This window comes from Danio rerio, chromosome 3 (assembly GCF_052040795.2).
Source record: "Danio rerio strain M-AB ecotype USA chromosome 3, GRCz13ab, whole genome shotgun sequence".
NCBI classification, from domain to species: Eukaryota; Metazoa; Chordata; class Actinopteri; order Cypriniformes; family Danionidae; genus Danio; species Danio rerio.
In genome coordinates, this window is record NC_141023.1 from 12,547,432 (window position 1) to 12,562,490 (window position 15,059).

General features: G+C 39.2%; 2 protein-coding genes across 4 annotated transcripts in view; both read left to right on the plus strand.

The window, feature by feature from the left end:
* Positions 1-15,059, plus strand: part of dnaaf5 (dynein axonemal assembly factor 5) — a 571,499-nt gene that overhangs the window by 216,018 nt on the left and 340,422 nt on the right. The window lies entirely within an intron of this gene.
* The window catches only part of LOC100535100 (Na(+)/H(+) exchange regulatory cofactor NHE-RF2), a 136,122-nt gene that overhangs the window by 73,545 nt on the left and 47,518 nt on the right, over positions 1-15,059 (plus strand). For 2 of the 3 annotated variants that reach the window (XR_015480472.1, XR_015480473.1), the window contains exons 5-6: positions 3,737-3,840; positions 7,047-7,782. Coding sequence is in view for 1 of the 3 variants with exons in the window: in XM_087244009.1 (XP_087100135.1) it covers positions 3,737-3,840; positions 7,047-7,205 (263 nt within the window). In the remaining 2 variants the exon portion in view is untranslated. Of the gene's footprint in view, positions 1-3,736; positions 3,841-7,046; positions 12,484-15,059 lie in introns of those variants that run through there. The other variant, XM_087244009.1, reaches the window with a different exon arrangement.

Consider the following 15,059-nt stretch of genomic DNA (forward strand, 5'->3'; position numbering starts at 1 on the left):
TGCGCGTTTTGAACCGCTGTCTGCACAAGCTGCCGTTCAGAATGCTCACGCAGAGGCGCATTCTCCAATGCGTTCGTCCTCGGGATTGGTTTGCAGCCATAGACCTGAAGGACGCGTATTTCCATGTCTCCATTCTTCCACGCCACCGCCAATTTCTGCGGTTTGCGTTCGAGGGTCGAGCGTGGCAGTACAAGGTCCTCCCCTTCGGGCTCTCTCTGTCTCAGCGGGTCTTCACCAAACTCGCGGAGGGTGCCCTAGCGCCCCTTCGGCTCGCGGGCATTCGCATACTCAGTTATCTCGACGACTGGCTGATTTTAGCCCACTCGCGGGAGCAATTGATTATGCACAGGGACGAGGTGCTTCGGCATCTCCGCCTACTGGGGCTTCAGGTCAACCGAGAAAAGAGCAAACTCGCCCCCGTGCAGAGGATTTCTTTTCTCGGGATGGAGCTGGACTCGATCACCATGGTAGCGCACCTCTCCGAGGAACGCGCTCGCCTGTTGCTGAACTGTCTGAGGGAGCTCGACAGCAAACTAGTGGTCCCACTGAAGTTCTTTCAGAGGCTCCTGGGGCATATGGCATCCGCAGCCGCCGTCACGCCGCTTGGGTTGCTCCATATGAGACCACTTCAGCACTGGCTTCACGATCGGGTCCCCAGACGCGCATGGCACGCGGGCACACACCGGGTCTCGGTTACTGCGCTGTGTCGCCGCGCCCTCAGCCCTTGGAACGACCCCTCGTTCCTACAGGCCGGTGTGCCTCTAGGATAGGCGTCCAGCCATGTTGTTGTTTCAACAGACGCTTCCAACACGGGTTGGGGGGCCGTGTGTCGCGGGCATGCGGCTGCGGGCCTCTGGAAGGGTGCCCAGCTGCATTGGCATATCAATCGCCTAGAGCTGTTGGCAGTGTTCCTCGCTCTCCACCGCTTTTTACCGGTGCTGGAGCGGCAACACGTGCTGGTCAGGACGGACAGTACGGCGGCGGCGGCGTATATCAACCGCATGGGGGGTATGCGCTCTCGCCGCATGTCTCAGCTCGCCCGCCGTCTGCTCCTCTGGAGTCACCCGCGGCTGAAATCGCTGCGCGCCATTCACGTACCAGGCACGCTCAATCGTGCAGCCGATGCGCTCTCACGACAGCTGTTACGCCCTGGAGAATGGAGACTCCACCCCGAGTCTGTTCAGCTGATATGGGCGCGATTCGGGGAGGCCCAGATCGATCTGTTTGCTTCCCCCGAGAACGCTCACTGCCAGTTGTTTTTTTCCCTGACCGAGGGCTCTCTCGGCACGGATGCACTGGCCCACAGCTGGCCTCGGGGCATGCGCAAGTATGCGTTTCCCCCAGTGAGCCTGCTCGCGCAGTTTCTGTGCAAGGTCAGGGAGGACGAGGAACAGGTTCTGCTAGTTGCGCCCCTTTGGCCCAACCGGACCTGGCTATCAGAGCTCTCACTCCTCGCGACGGCCCTCCCCTGGCGGATCCCTTTGAGAGAGGACCTACTCTCTCAGGGACAGGGCACCATCTGGCACCCTCGCCCCGATCTTTGGAACCTCCACGTGTGGTCCCTAGACGCGAGGAAGACTTAGGTAACCTACCGACTGCGGTGGTTAATACCATCACTCAGGCTAGAGCCCCCTCCACGAGGCGCGCCTACGCCCTGAAGTGGAGTCTATTCACTGAATGGTGCGTCTCTCGCAGAGAAGACCCCCGAAATTGCCAGATTAGTGTTGTGCTCTCTTTCCTTCAAGAGAAGTTGGACAGCAGGCTGTCGCTCTCCACTCTCAAGGTTTACGTGGCCGCCATCTCCGCTTATCATAGCGCGGTAGCTGGCGGCACCGTGGGAAAGCATAACCTGGTCATCCAGTTCCTTAGGGGTGCTAGGCGAATTAATCCATCTCGCCCCCCTCTCATGCCCTCTTGGGATCTCGCCCTCGTTCTCACGAGTCTGCGATCCGATCCCTTTGAGCCACTCGAATCAGTATCTCTAAGATTTCTGTCCCTGAAGACAGCTCTGCTGGTTGCGTTGGCCTCCATCAAGAGGGTCGGGGACCAAGAGGCATTTTCGGTCAGTGACTCGTGCCTGGAATTCGGGCCGGATTACTCTCACGTTATCCTGAGACCCCGCCCCGGTTATGTGCCCAAGGTTCCTACCACCCCCTTTAGAGATCAGGTAGTGAACCTGCAAGCGCTGCCCCCGGAGGAGGCAGACCCAGCCCTTTCTTTACTTTGTCCAGTTCGCGCTCTGCGCATTTATGTGGACCGTACTCAGAATTTTAGATCATCTGAGCAGCTCTTTGTCTGTTATGGCGGTCGGCAGCAGGGAAGTGCCGTATCGAAACAAAGATTATCCCACTGGATTGTGGATGCCATTTCACTCGCTTATTCGAGTCGAGGTCAGCCGTGTCCCCCGGGAGTACGTGCACACTCCACTCGGAGCGTTGCATCCTCTTGGGCGCGTGCACGCGGCGCCTCTCTAACAGACATCTGTAGAGCTGCGGGCTGGGCGACACCCAACACATTTGCAAGGTTTTACAATCTGCGAGTGGAGCCGGTTTCCTCAAGGGTATTAGGTAACCCTTTGGTGATTGAGGAGACAACTCGGTAGGGTGTTGAAACACGCTTGCTGCGCCATTCTCCCTAACACGGAGGTACGTGCGCCTTTTTTATCTGTCAGTAAAGTTCCCCTTTCTGCCATCTATCCCCCCCTTGGGTAACGGATGGCCTCTGCAGCGTCCTCCCTATCGGGACTGCACGCTTCCCAACGTACTGTCGTATTTCCTAGAATTATCTAGATGCTCACGACTTCCCAAAAAATATATCTAAATCCGTAAAACTTCTGTTGAAGTAGGATAAATTAGGGCCAGGGACACGTTGGAGGACCGCGCCCCCCATGATGTGGGTGCGTCACGCTTGCTTGACTATCTCCTCATCGGGGGTGTTGGTAAGGTGCAGTCATTATGGCACTTTCCATATTCTCCCATTCATGGCACTGAAGTTCCCCAACCGAAGGGGAACGTTCGAGGTTACAGAAGTAACCCTTCGTTCCCCGAGGAGGGGAACGGAAGTGCCATATTCCGTCGCCATAATGACTGTCCCTTAGCTGTTTGAAAGTCTCTTCAGCTTAAAAGGATGGCGTCTGCTGGCTTCAGGTGTGCTTATATGCTGAGATAATTGCAGATGTCGCACACCTGCGCAAGCTTACGCTGCCAATTAATTTCATTCATTGGCCCGTTCAATACTCTCCAGATAAGCGGCTTCTGATCCGAATCCTCCCATTCATGGCACTTCCGTTCCCCTCCTCGGGGAACGAACGGTTACTTCTGTAACCTCGAACGTTCACCTAATTAAGCCTTTAAATGTCACTTTAAGCTGTATAGAAGTGTCTTGAAAAAGATCTAGTCAAATATTCTGTACTGTCATCATGGCAAAAATAAAATAAATCAGTTATTAGAAATGAGTTATTAAATCTATTATGTTTAGAAATATTCTCTTCGTTAAACAGATATTGTGGAAAAAATAACAATTCTGACTTCAACTGTATATCAGCTTAAATTATTATTGTCCACTGTCCTCTGTCATCCTAAGGCCAGTAGGTCACCTTTCATCGCTGCTTGCAGCTTTAATTTATTTTATTTTGGTTAACGAACATGTTTTTTGAACAGTCCTTTTAATCTTAGTTTTACTTTTTACTACTGTACAGTTACCTTACTAATCTGAGCACTGTTCTTTCTTAAAACAGATTTTGATGAGTCTATAACGAACGGCTCCTCCAGCCCTCATGTAAACGGGACGTCCTCGCGATCCACACATTCAGATGGCAGCAGTCAGGACAACAACGTACAGGTGAAGTGAAAACGATGCTAAACCTGAGTCTGCATTTAATGCACACGTTTGTCTTATTTTGTCTTATCTTTCTATATATATATATATATATATATATATATATATATATATATATATATATATATATATATATATATATATATATATATATACGTGTATATATATATGTATATATATTGTCTTTTCTTTCTATAGATATATATATATATATATATATATATATATATATATATATAGATATAGATATATATATATATATATATATATATATATATATATATATATATATATATATATATAGATTTCTATATATATATATATATAGAAAGAAAAGACAATATATATACATATATATACGTGTATATATATATATATATATATATATATATATATATATATATATATATATATATATATACATACAGTGTATATATATATATTCCAGCAGCAACCCACAATACATTGCACAGTAAAAATAAAATAGATTTTTATTCTACTTTCAGCAAACAAACAGCCTTAATGTGTTTTTTCCTTTATTAAGATGTCCATGGTAATGTTTATATTCACCGTTTCATTTAGCGAAGCTCCTGGGGTAAATAAGTGATTATTTAGCAATATCAAAATATAAGTGACTATTTAGCAATTTCAAAATATTGCTAAGTTGTAGTCCTGTCACAATAATCAATATATGGACGTATCGCACAACACATAGACATGACCTCCATCATTTTTGGTACCCATACTCATAAACCTATTGTAGCAACATTTTAGCAGATTGTGCAACATCTCTGTGTCTATTGGAGATGTCAGTGTCAGTATGGTTAAAAAAACACTGTAGTATTTACTATAAATTACTATAGTATATTTTATTTGTGTGCCTGACAACAGAAAATAGATTTGATTGCAGATATCGAAGCCTCTGTTAATTTTGTGTTATTATTTATTATTATTTATATAGGATTTGCGCTTTCACATTCTGATACCAGTGCCTCATTATTAAATAGATAAAATGACTAAAATTAAATGAAATATTCTCAAGAAAAAAATATGATGTGTTTTTTGGAAGAGTGTACTTGCATTGTGATGTTATTATATTATCATTCTGGCATTATGTAATGAGTGGCATAAAATGGTCCTAAAATGACAATAATATCATTTATCGCAGTATATTTTGGGATGGTTCATTCCACTGTGGTGACCCCAGATTAACAAAGGGACTAAGCTGAAAAGAAAATGAATGAATGATTTGGTGCAATATATCATACAACAAAAAATTGATTTTGTGACAGGCCTGCTAAATAAACATACAGAAATGATTTTTTTGAGCGATTACTTGGTATGATTTGTGTTATTTTTCACAACAGTCGATTTGATAACATTTCATCGGAATTTGAACTAAACATATTTTAATTTGGATCTATATTTATTTCTTCAGAAAATATGAGACAGAAAAACAATATCAAGAAATATTATTAGTAGTTTGCTGAACAACACAAATGCATGTTACTCAAACACTGACAGTAAACAGTGAATCGAGAGAAAGTGAAAAAAATTTACATAACTGTATATGAGAAATTTATTAATTATTTAAGAAAGCCTATTGTTCACATCAGACTCAGCATGCTTGAATAAATTGCACTACTCGCTTGTAAAAAGACGTGTGAACATTTTGAGTTTTGTTGCTAAATGGCTTACATGGATTTTATTGAGAGAATAGCAGTGCTCATGTGCTTTAGGAAGGCTGAAAAACAGAGTAGATTCATTTGGAGCTGTGTCCACTAGATGCTTTTAGAAGTGCACCCAGCTCTGTGAGTTCATCAACTCCTCCAGAAACTGTACCAGGATGATGGAAGCTTTCAGTGGTGCTTCGAACTGAGCCGAGCCCAGTTTGATGAGCTGTTGTCCGGTGTCGAAAAGAGGATTTCCCCTCGGGACACCAACTGCAGGCGCTATGTCATTATCACAACCCTACAAAAGCAAGCTCCTGATTGGTTAACGCTGCGTGAATATCCACTGAAATTCAGATTTTCCAACTCAAGCGAATCGCGCAGTTCGCGTGTTAAAGTGTCAAATGCGAAAAATGCTAAATTAACACAGCTTCATTCTCTCGAATCGCATCATTCACATGAATCATGCCGCAGCGTGTCTATTCGTGTCTTTACATTGACTTAACATGTAAATCACTCGCGCTTCATCCACGTCTGGTGTGCACTCACCAATACGGTAGTCGAATAATGTAATAAATAGTTTGCACGTTGAGACCCATTTTACTTTTAACGATTTAATGTTACTTGTGTTTTATAATTTTTTAATTAAATTAAATAATAAAAAAAAAAAAATATATATATATATATATATATATATATATATATATATATATATATATATATATATATATATAGGAGCAATATCACACTCGTAGCAGTGCAATATGCCTGTATACCGGCACTGGTGGGAGGCTTGCGTTGCCTTAGTGCCCCCACCAGTGCCGATATACAGCCATATCACACTACTACAAAAGTGATATTGCGTTTATACAACAGTTTGACGGCATAATTGTGTATATAACAACAAAATCAAACATGGAGAGTCTTAAAAACCCTTTTGTATGAGGAACTACTTTCTTCCTTGTTGAATTCAAATCATAAGCTGACAGTAAAACAGTTGAGCGTGCATCTTTTAAACTTTAGATCTGTAGTGTCTGCTTTTTGCTGGCTGTATGTGGGCGGAGTAATACACAAAGGGTAAAGAGGCTGTACAGGTGCTGATATTACTTAAATATATCATGGCTATCAGCCAATCAGATTCGAGAACCAAACAGAACTGTTGTATATATATAAACATATATAATTTTGTTTATTTTTATTATTTTTTAAATAACACTATGCAGATGTTTTAATATTAATGTAATATTTTGATTTTTTTTTTGTACTGAAAATACCAAAATGGAGTAGATTTAGCACAACACTTATTTTAATTTACTAAGCAGATGTTTGACAATCACTAACCATGGTCAAACATCTGCCTTCTGCCCCACTAAATGTGTTCAAGATAGCAAAGCAATCCCAAAAAATGTATGATTAATAACAACACTGGAAATATCTCTACATTAAACACATGTATGTATTAAATGGATTATATATGCATGTACACATAAATATAAGAAATGAATGTAAACAAAAATAATGTGTATTTGTATGTTGCAGTACTCGAGCAGTCACCTCCTGGACCCGTTTGAAGAAACAGGTCTGAATCTGAGCCCCACGGCGGCCGAGGCTAAAGAGAAAGCCCACGCCAAACGCGCCAGAAAGAGAGCGCCGCAGATGGACTGGAACAAGAAACATGAGATCTTCAGCAATTTCTGAATCTCCAAAAAACAAACTCCCCCTGTTTGAGCTTCTCCTAAAGACAAAAAAAAAGCAAAACAGGCTCCTATTTTTGTAGAAAATGGAAAAGATGAAGCTAAAAAATCTGAGAAAACTCACCCGGAGGAGATCATGTAAGTTACACAGTAGGATTTCTATCTTATAAAGGGATGAGAGAGAGAGTCAGCAAAAGGATTTCTGCGTCATTTCATGTTCACGCTGTTTATTCAGCCACTTCAATATCGTACTTTCACAATAACTGGAAACCAAAAGCCAAATGAGACTACATATAACCTGTGCTTTATATGCACATCGCTCTATGAACAAAACCATTTCGAAAGACCAACCCAGTGCGTGTGTTTCTGTGGATTATCAGAAGAATGTACTTTTGCCAAAGACACACAAACCTATAATCAAGCTGATGTCTGCTGCGTTTGGATCGTTTTGAAGGGATGAACCACTATTGGATGTTGAATTGCTGAGAAGACAAAACTGGAGTGGCCCAGAAAGAGAGTTGCACATCACTTCTTCTACACTAGAGGGCGCTGTTAATGCTCTTTTGCTTATGAACGAACAGGTTTGAGTTAAATGCTATCAGTTGTTGCATATTCTATGAAGCAGTGTTTCCCAAAACTCTTCCTAGAGGCACACCAACAGTACATATTTCGATGTCTCCCTTATCTGACCCATTCACTTCAGGTTTTGAAGTCTTTTCTAATACTCTGATGAGTTGATTCAGGTGTGTTTAATTAGAAAGAGGTGGAAAATGTGTACTGTTGGTGTGCCTTTAGGAACAGGGTTAGGACACAGTGCTATAAAAGATTAGGAACACTTCTTTCACATTTAAAACAATAGAAATCCTAACATTTACATTTGATTTGACCTGCTTTGTCTAAATAACAAATGTTTTCATTTGCTGGAATAGTGGGAAAGCTGGGAAATCTGACAAATATTAACTTCTTGACTCATCTGAAGTTGACTATAAATATACAGCATAGGTTGTTAACATTTTCTTGGATATTTTGACTGGTTGTCAATTTATTACGGTGGCTGAGAGAGCTCAAATGTGCTGCAAGTTAAAGGGGACCTATTATGTCCTTTTTACAAGTTGTAAAATAAGTCTCTGATGTCCCTGGAGTGTGTTTGTGAAGCTTCAGCTTGAAATAAGACACAAATAATGTTTAATAACTTTTTAAAACGGCCCCTTTAAGGCTTTGATCCAAATAGTGTCATTCTGGTCACTTTAAATTTAAATGAGATTGAGCTCTTTTCAAAAGAGGGTGGAGCTATAAACGCCTATGTGTCAGCATAGTGGCAGATTCAAAACTGTAATGGCAGACGGTTGCTTCTAACTTAGGCATACCTGTGAACCCTCCTGTTTTTCCTGGGATTCTCCCGTATTTTACAGTTCTTTCCCGCTTTCATCCCGTGAGGTATTTTCCCCCATATTTCTTCCGTTTTCTCAATTTCCTGTGAAGGCAGGCAACAAAAAAGATTAAAGAGTCGATCCTCCCTTAACGCAACCCATACCGCCGAACCACCAGATGGCGCCCCTTGCTCTTTCAAGAGTTCACACTTATCTCATGATTTATAAAAAGCTTGTTTGGCGTGCTGTCCCGGGAGAGAGCTCTAAGCTCAAGGGATCCTCGAGTCCAGGGCTCCCTCCCTTTTGCAGGGCAAGGGGAAATCTCAAAATTCACCCGCAGCTGAGACTAAGGCGAACTTCCCGAAAACAAGACATCTAGAAAAAGAGATTTAGGTTTATTTTGTCTATAATATAGAGCATATTTTAACAGTAGGAGGTAGGAGGTAGGAGACATTGGTATTCTTGCTGCTGTGAGGCAACAGTGGGCCGCCGTGCCATCCATTCTGGATAAAGGTGAAAGAAAGGGGGGAGAGGGGTTTCTTCCAGACGAAAATAGTTGTAGAAAGAAAATGAGGATACATATAGAAACTTAGGATCCTTTGATTAGAGGATCATGATTAGCTAATGTTTGCCAGCTGGGTCAATCATGAGTATGTGCTCCTCTCGAAATTAGTTTAAAGGGTCACAAAACACCAAAACACATTTTTTGAGCTGTTGACAGTCGTATATGTGTCCCACACTGCTAAAAACACTATTAGGACACCTATATTTCACTTAAAAGTGTAAATTGGTTGTTTTTGCGTTATTTTAAGCAAATTCATACTTCCGGTTTGAAACAAATTTTTGAAGCTGCGTCACCGTCATGACATAATAGCGTTGTATTCCAGCGTGCAGACTGGACGTCTGTGCCAGAGTGTGTCTTATTACGTCTTACAGTGTGATGCATTAATGCATGAGTAAAGTTTGGTTCAAACCAATCAGCGCGCTCTATTGTGCAACTTCATTAATATTCATTACTGTCACGGTGTTTAGACGACAGAGACGCCACGTTGTGTTGGCAAAACAAGCGTGAAGTGTTGCTTTTATAGTTTGTTGCAGTTAAGTTTCGTTTTCATTTTCTCTCTGTGAGAGCGCAGCTGGAGTCACGTGTGGATTAACAGTGTACGCGACGCGCGACAACAATAACTTACGTGTCTAAGGAGGATTATTGTTTACCTGAGAGCTGTTCTCATCTGCAAACGCTGAGATCCGGATTCGCTTTAGTCTCCTCTTAATAAAGACGCGGCTCTAGTTGCTGGTGATTCTCCTGTCTCTACAGATTTGGTAAGTGAGCGACCAGTGCTCTTTGTTTATTCAGTTTGTTCGTATCTAACAAATTATTGCACCGAGTGTAAACATGTTAGCACTACAACCAAATTTAACCTCGTGTAGGATTGTCACCGGATTTTGTGACCAGAATAACACGCGGCTTAATGATGCTACCTGCCGTGTGCATCTAAGTTTTCGGGAAATGCTGAGTTTTTTTTCTCTCATTCACCGTGCGGTATCAAACATTGCATGAAAATACACGCTTAGAGCAGTTCCTTGAATCAAATATCTCGTTTGTCACGAGGGACATGAATGAATTCCCTGAATGAAAGAGCCAAACTGCAATTAAAGTCCACCATTTAATAATTTGGCAAATAATTCGACTACAGATGTCCATGTAAACAGTCACTTTGTCCCCTGTGTGTATTTTGACTCTGAAATTCAGCGCGCCCAATTAGACACTCCCACACCATCCCTCTTTTCTTCCTCCGACACTCCCCCTAAACAGAGCTGGACACGCCCACTTTTCTGACTTTTTCCAAAGTAGAGGTGTGAAAACACCCTGCTGAAACGAGGGGCTTTCATGGCCCTTTAATATTAAACTTCACTACATGTGAATCTGTTCTGTGCTTTCATTCTACTTAGGCATGAAAACACTTTAAAATAAATATAAAAACTGCACGATTCCTTTCCTTTTTCATTACAAGCGCCGTTGCCCCTTCTATGCAATCCTCAAAACAGTCAGTTCATGTATAGTGGTGCGTGACTGTCAGACGCGCTCCATACTGATAAATAGATGTTGTTTCCTAAATGCATTCTATTTTAAACCTTTTCAACATCAAAAGTCAGTGGAGGAAAGATTAAACTCCCCAAATGCATAAAATAAGAACAAATGTTAATTCACAGATTTTATTTTAGTTTTTTTTTTACAGTGTGTATTATAAGAATTAGCATTCACGTGTTTCTATATTTGCATATATATTTTTTTTACCTTGCATCTCTCAGCCATCGTATTTTATACCCTAAATGACAACATTTTTACTTTAAATTTGAAAGAAATATCATTATCAGTAAGCTGGTTTGCAAAACAAGACTTTTGTCTTAAGCATAGTCAGACCTTACTGTCCTAATTAAATCATTAAAAACCAAGGCATGATCATATTTTATTTGATAAAATAAGCATAATCTGGAGGCCTTTACCTTCCATATAAGCCACTTGTTATACCAAATAATCAACTACAAGTCAAGTTATTATTTGTGTTTCTAAAACTTGGATAGGCGACAAGACTATAGTCAGGTAGTGTTTACTGTATGTTGAGAAGAGGAAACTGCAGTGACACAGAAAGAGAAATGAACATCTCATCTTCTCCACCACCAGAGGGCGCTGTTATTGCACTGTTGGTTCAGATCAAATGAATGCGATCCACTAGATCAGTGGTTCTCAAACTTTTTTCATCAAGTACCACCTCAGAAAAAACTATGCCTCCAAGTACCACCATAATAAGCAGTATTGAAATACAGTAGCGTTGTAGGCCCAGTAAAGCAGCTACAACTCTGCACAGTTTAAAAACCAGGCAGATTAACTCTACTATTATTAGAAGTATTTTTTTTTTATCAGCACTTTAAACATTATAAATAGTTTAAACATTAACACTGTACTGTGCTTATATGTTAAAAAACTAACAAACAAAATAAAATGCCAACGTTTAAATTAAAATGAGCTTGTAAAAGTAAAAAAAATGGTAGGTTACTGTTCTTAAAAAGTAAAAAAAAAAAAAAAAAACTGCTGTACTTAAATGTTAAGTGTTAATCTGTAGTATCCTGTTCATCAAAACGGAAATGTTGCTTGGCCCTTATAAATATAGGCTATATCATTATAATCATATATAAACCATTTTTGATAAGTTTTGAAATATATGTTGCATGTACATGTGACATGTTTGATTATTCTGCGTACCACTAGAAGGCAGCCTGCGTACCACTAGTGGTACATGTACTACAGTTTGAGAACCACTGCACTAGATGGAGCATCAGGACATATCAAAGTCAGCAAAACAAGTGAAAGATTTGCACTGAACAAGTGCAAAGTTGCAGAATATGCCACAAAAGCGTCACTGCTGTATTTACAGTGTTTGCGTCAAGCGGTGAATTATAGGACAGGCAGATGGCATTCAAGAAGTCACAATCGTGCAAAAGCAGAATCGATGAAGGAAGTGAAAGAAAAGTAATAATCACAATCCTCGTAAAACAATAAAGAGTAACGTATGCCTTATCTATGAGTTTGAGGAGCAGATGAAGCTGGGTTTGGACTCGTATTATCAGATGTAAGTTTGGTTGGGTCAATAATGCAGACAATCATAAAAGCTTCTTAGAGAGCGCTATATGCATTTACGACACACATATTGTGATCTATAACATCAGCAGTAATAGTAGACGTCTTCATAATTCATGACACGTTCTCCATGTTTGCAATTTAGTATTAATGTAGTCAAGTAGTTTCTGTTTCTTGTTGCTGACATGAGCACTAATGGGGACGCGTTTCCTATCAGAATTATTCATACTAGTATTATTTTTTTCAATAAAGCGTGACAATCACATGTGAAATGTGTCTGTGTGTGTGTGGTAAGCGGAGTAAAATTATTATTATTTTTTTTTTGAAAATGTAGTGTTTGTGTGTGTGTGTGTGTGTGTGTGTGTGTGTATATATATATATATATATATATATATATATATATATATATTAGTGCTGGGCAAAGATTAGTCCCTTTCAAAATATAAGTTTGTTTTGACATAATATATGTGTGTGTGCTCGGTATATTTATTATGTATATACACACAGGCATGTATATACTTGAAAAAATATTAAAAAAAAAAAAAAAAATATATATATATATTTATTTATTTCTTATTGTATGTGTGTATATTATGTATATTTAATAAATATTTATAGTACACACACATATGTCAAACCAACTTTTATTTTGATGTGATTACTCATGAATAATCTTTGCCAAGCATTTTTAAAATTATATATATATATATATATATATATATATATATATATATATATATATATATATATATATATATATATATATATATATATATATATATATATATATAAAATAGAGAATTAAAGTGTACACTCTAAATGCCGGGTTATTTTAACCCAATTCTGGATGTAATAGGAACTAACCCAACTGCTTGGTTAATTTTTTTAATTAAATGAATATGACCAAATTTAGCATGAGTGTATGGCTGTTTCCCAGTACTGGGTTGAAGCTGGAAGGGCATTCGTTGCAGAAAACATTTGTGCTGGATAAGTTGGCGGTTCATTCCGCTGTGGCGACCCCTGATTAATAAAGGGATTAAGCCGAAAAGAAAATAATTAAATGAATGAATGAATGACCAAATTTATCCCAATGTTTGGCTAAGTCCATATTTTACCTAATTTGGAAATAAATAAGCCAGCATTTACGTGTCATGTTACATGCAGAATATGATTAAGTGATTTGGGGGCCCTAAGCATTTCCAGCTATGGAGGCCAACAGGCCTAAAATGCACCCTTTATACTTTTATTTATTATTTATACATTTTATTTATATAAATTTTATTGTAATGTAATTACTACATTTTTAAATGATTTGTTTCGTTAAGGATTTTCATAAAATGAATTCCCAACTAAAACAATAAAGAAACTATTTTATTTTAAAACTAAATATTTACCTGCTTTGACTACTGGACAGCTCCATGATTGGGGCTAACATGTGACATAATTATGTCAAAATTTTATTTGTTAGACCCTTACCATGCAAAATATCATAGAAAATGATGTTATATAATTTATGGGTATAATTTATATTTCTAGGTATTTATCAGGGGCCCTCAGATTTCCTAAATTTTTAAATCCTTAAAACCTTTTGCCACGTAACACGGTATTCATATTCATACTGGTAATATTTACCACTGAATAAAGCACATATCAACTTCTGAGGTAATTGTTGCCATCGCGGATGGATTACGGTCAAAAACTAATTTTAACATGGAAAAGACAGCTGTTATCACAGCATCGAGTTAAGTAAAGATATGGCTATAAGTTTGATTTAAATAAAAAAAACATTATTTTAAAACTACAGTGATATCTTAGTGTTGTATACCAAAATGACTCTAAAGGAAGTTCATCCAAAAATTATTCAAACCTTTATGAGATACTTACTGTTGAGCGAAAAAATAATATATTTTAAAAAATGTTAACAACCTGTTACTATTGACTTTCATAATTGTTTGTATGGAAGTTTATGTTTACAGCGTTCTTTAAAATATCTCCTTTTGTGAAGAAACTCAATTTGGCACAGCTTGAGAGAGAGAGAGAGAGAGAGAGAGAGAGAGAGTAAAATGTTGATTTTTAGGTGAACTATTACTGGGTTATGCAATGAAATGTACTAAATTTCTGACCACATTTAAAAGCACTAGTTAAAATAATTCTAATAACAGACCACAAAAATATTTGTTGTTATTATTATTTTGCAAGAGAAGCAGTATCTGCATATTCTGCACTTCTCCCTTCATATGCCACAGAAACCCATATAGGAACTAATCAAACTGCTGGATTATTTTATTATTATTAAATTAATAAGCCAATAGCTAGCCTATGTTTCCATCCACCTATTTTATGCGCATTTTGCAAATGCGCTTAAAAAACAGTTGGTGGAAACGCCATGATGTGCATAAATTTTGAAAATGCGCATAAAAAACCGGGTAGGATAAACGTTTTATTCGATAAGAAAAGATGCGCATGAACTGCGATGGAACCACTTTCACCGCACAAACTCCAACTTGCGCATTAAAAAAGGTCATGTGATTTTGTTGAACGAGATCATGTGATGCTTAAAATGTGTGTGAATGGATAAAACGTCTGGCTGAGCACATCATAAAACATCTGAAATGTTGTTTTGGTCATTATAAAACGCCTAACCATTTCAGTATTAATGTTATTATATTATTAATGACCTCCAGAATCAAGAGCGCCTGTGCTCCGCGTCTGACACCTTCAACCGCCACTGCGCGCTCACTGCTTGTCAGGATTGTCTTCTGAGGCGCATTCATTTAGAAAAGATTGATGCAGCTTCTCCTATTGCAGCAAATGCAGTTTTTACTGTTGATATTTGGCGCCAGTTAAT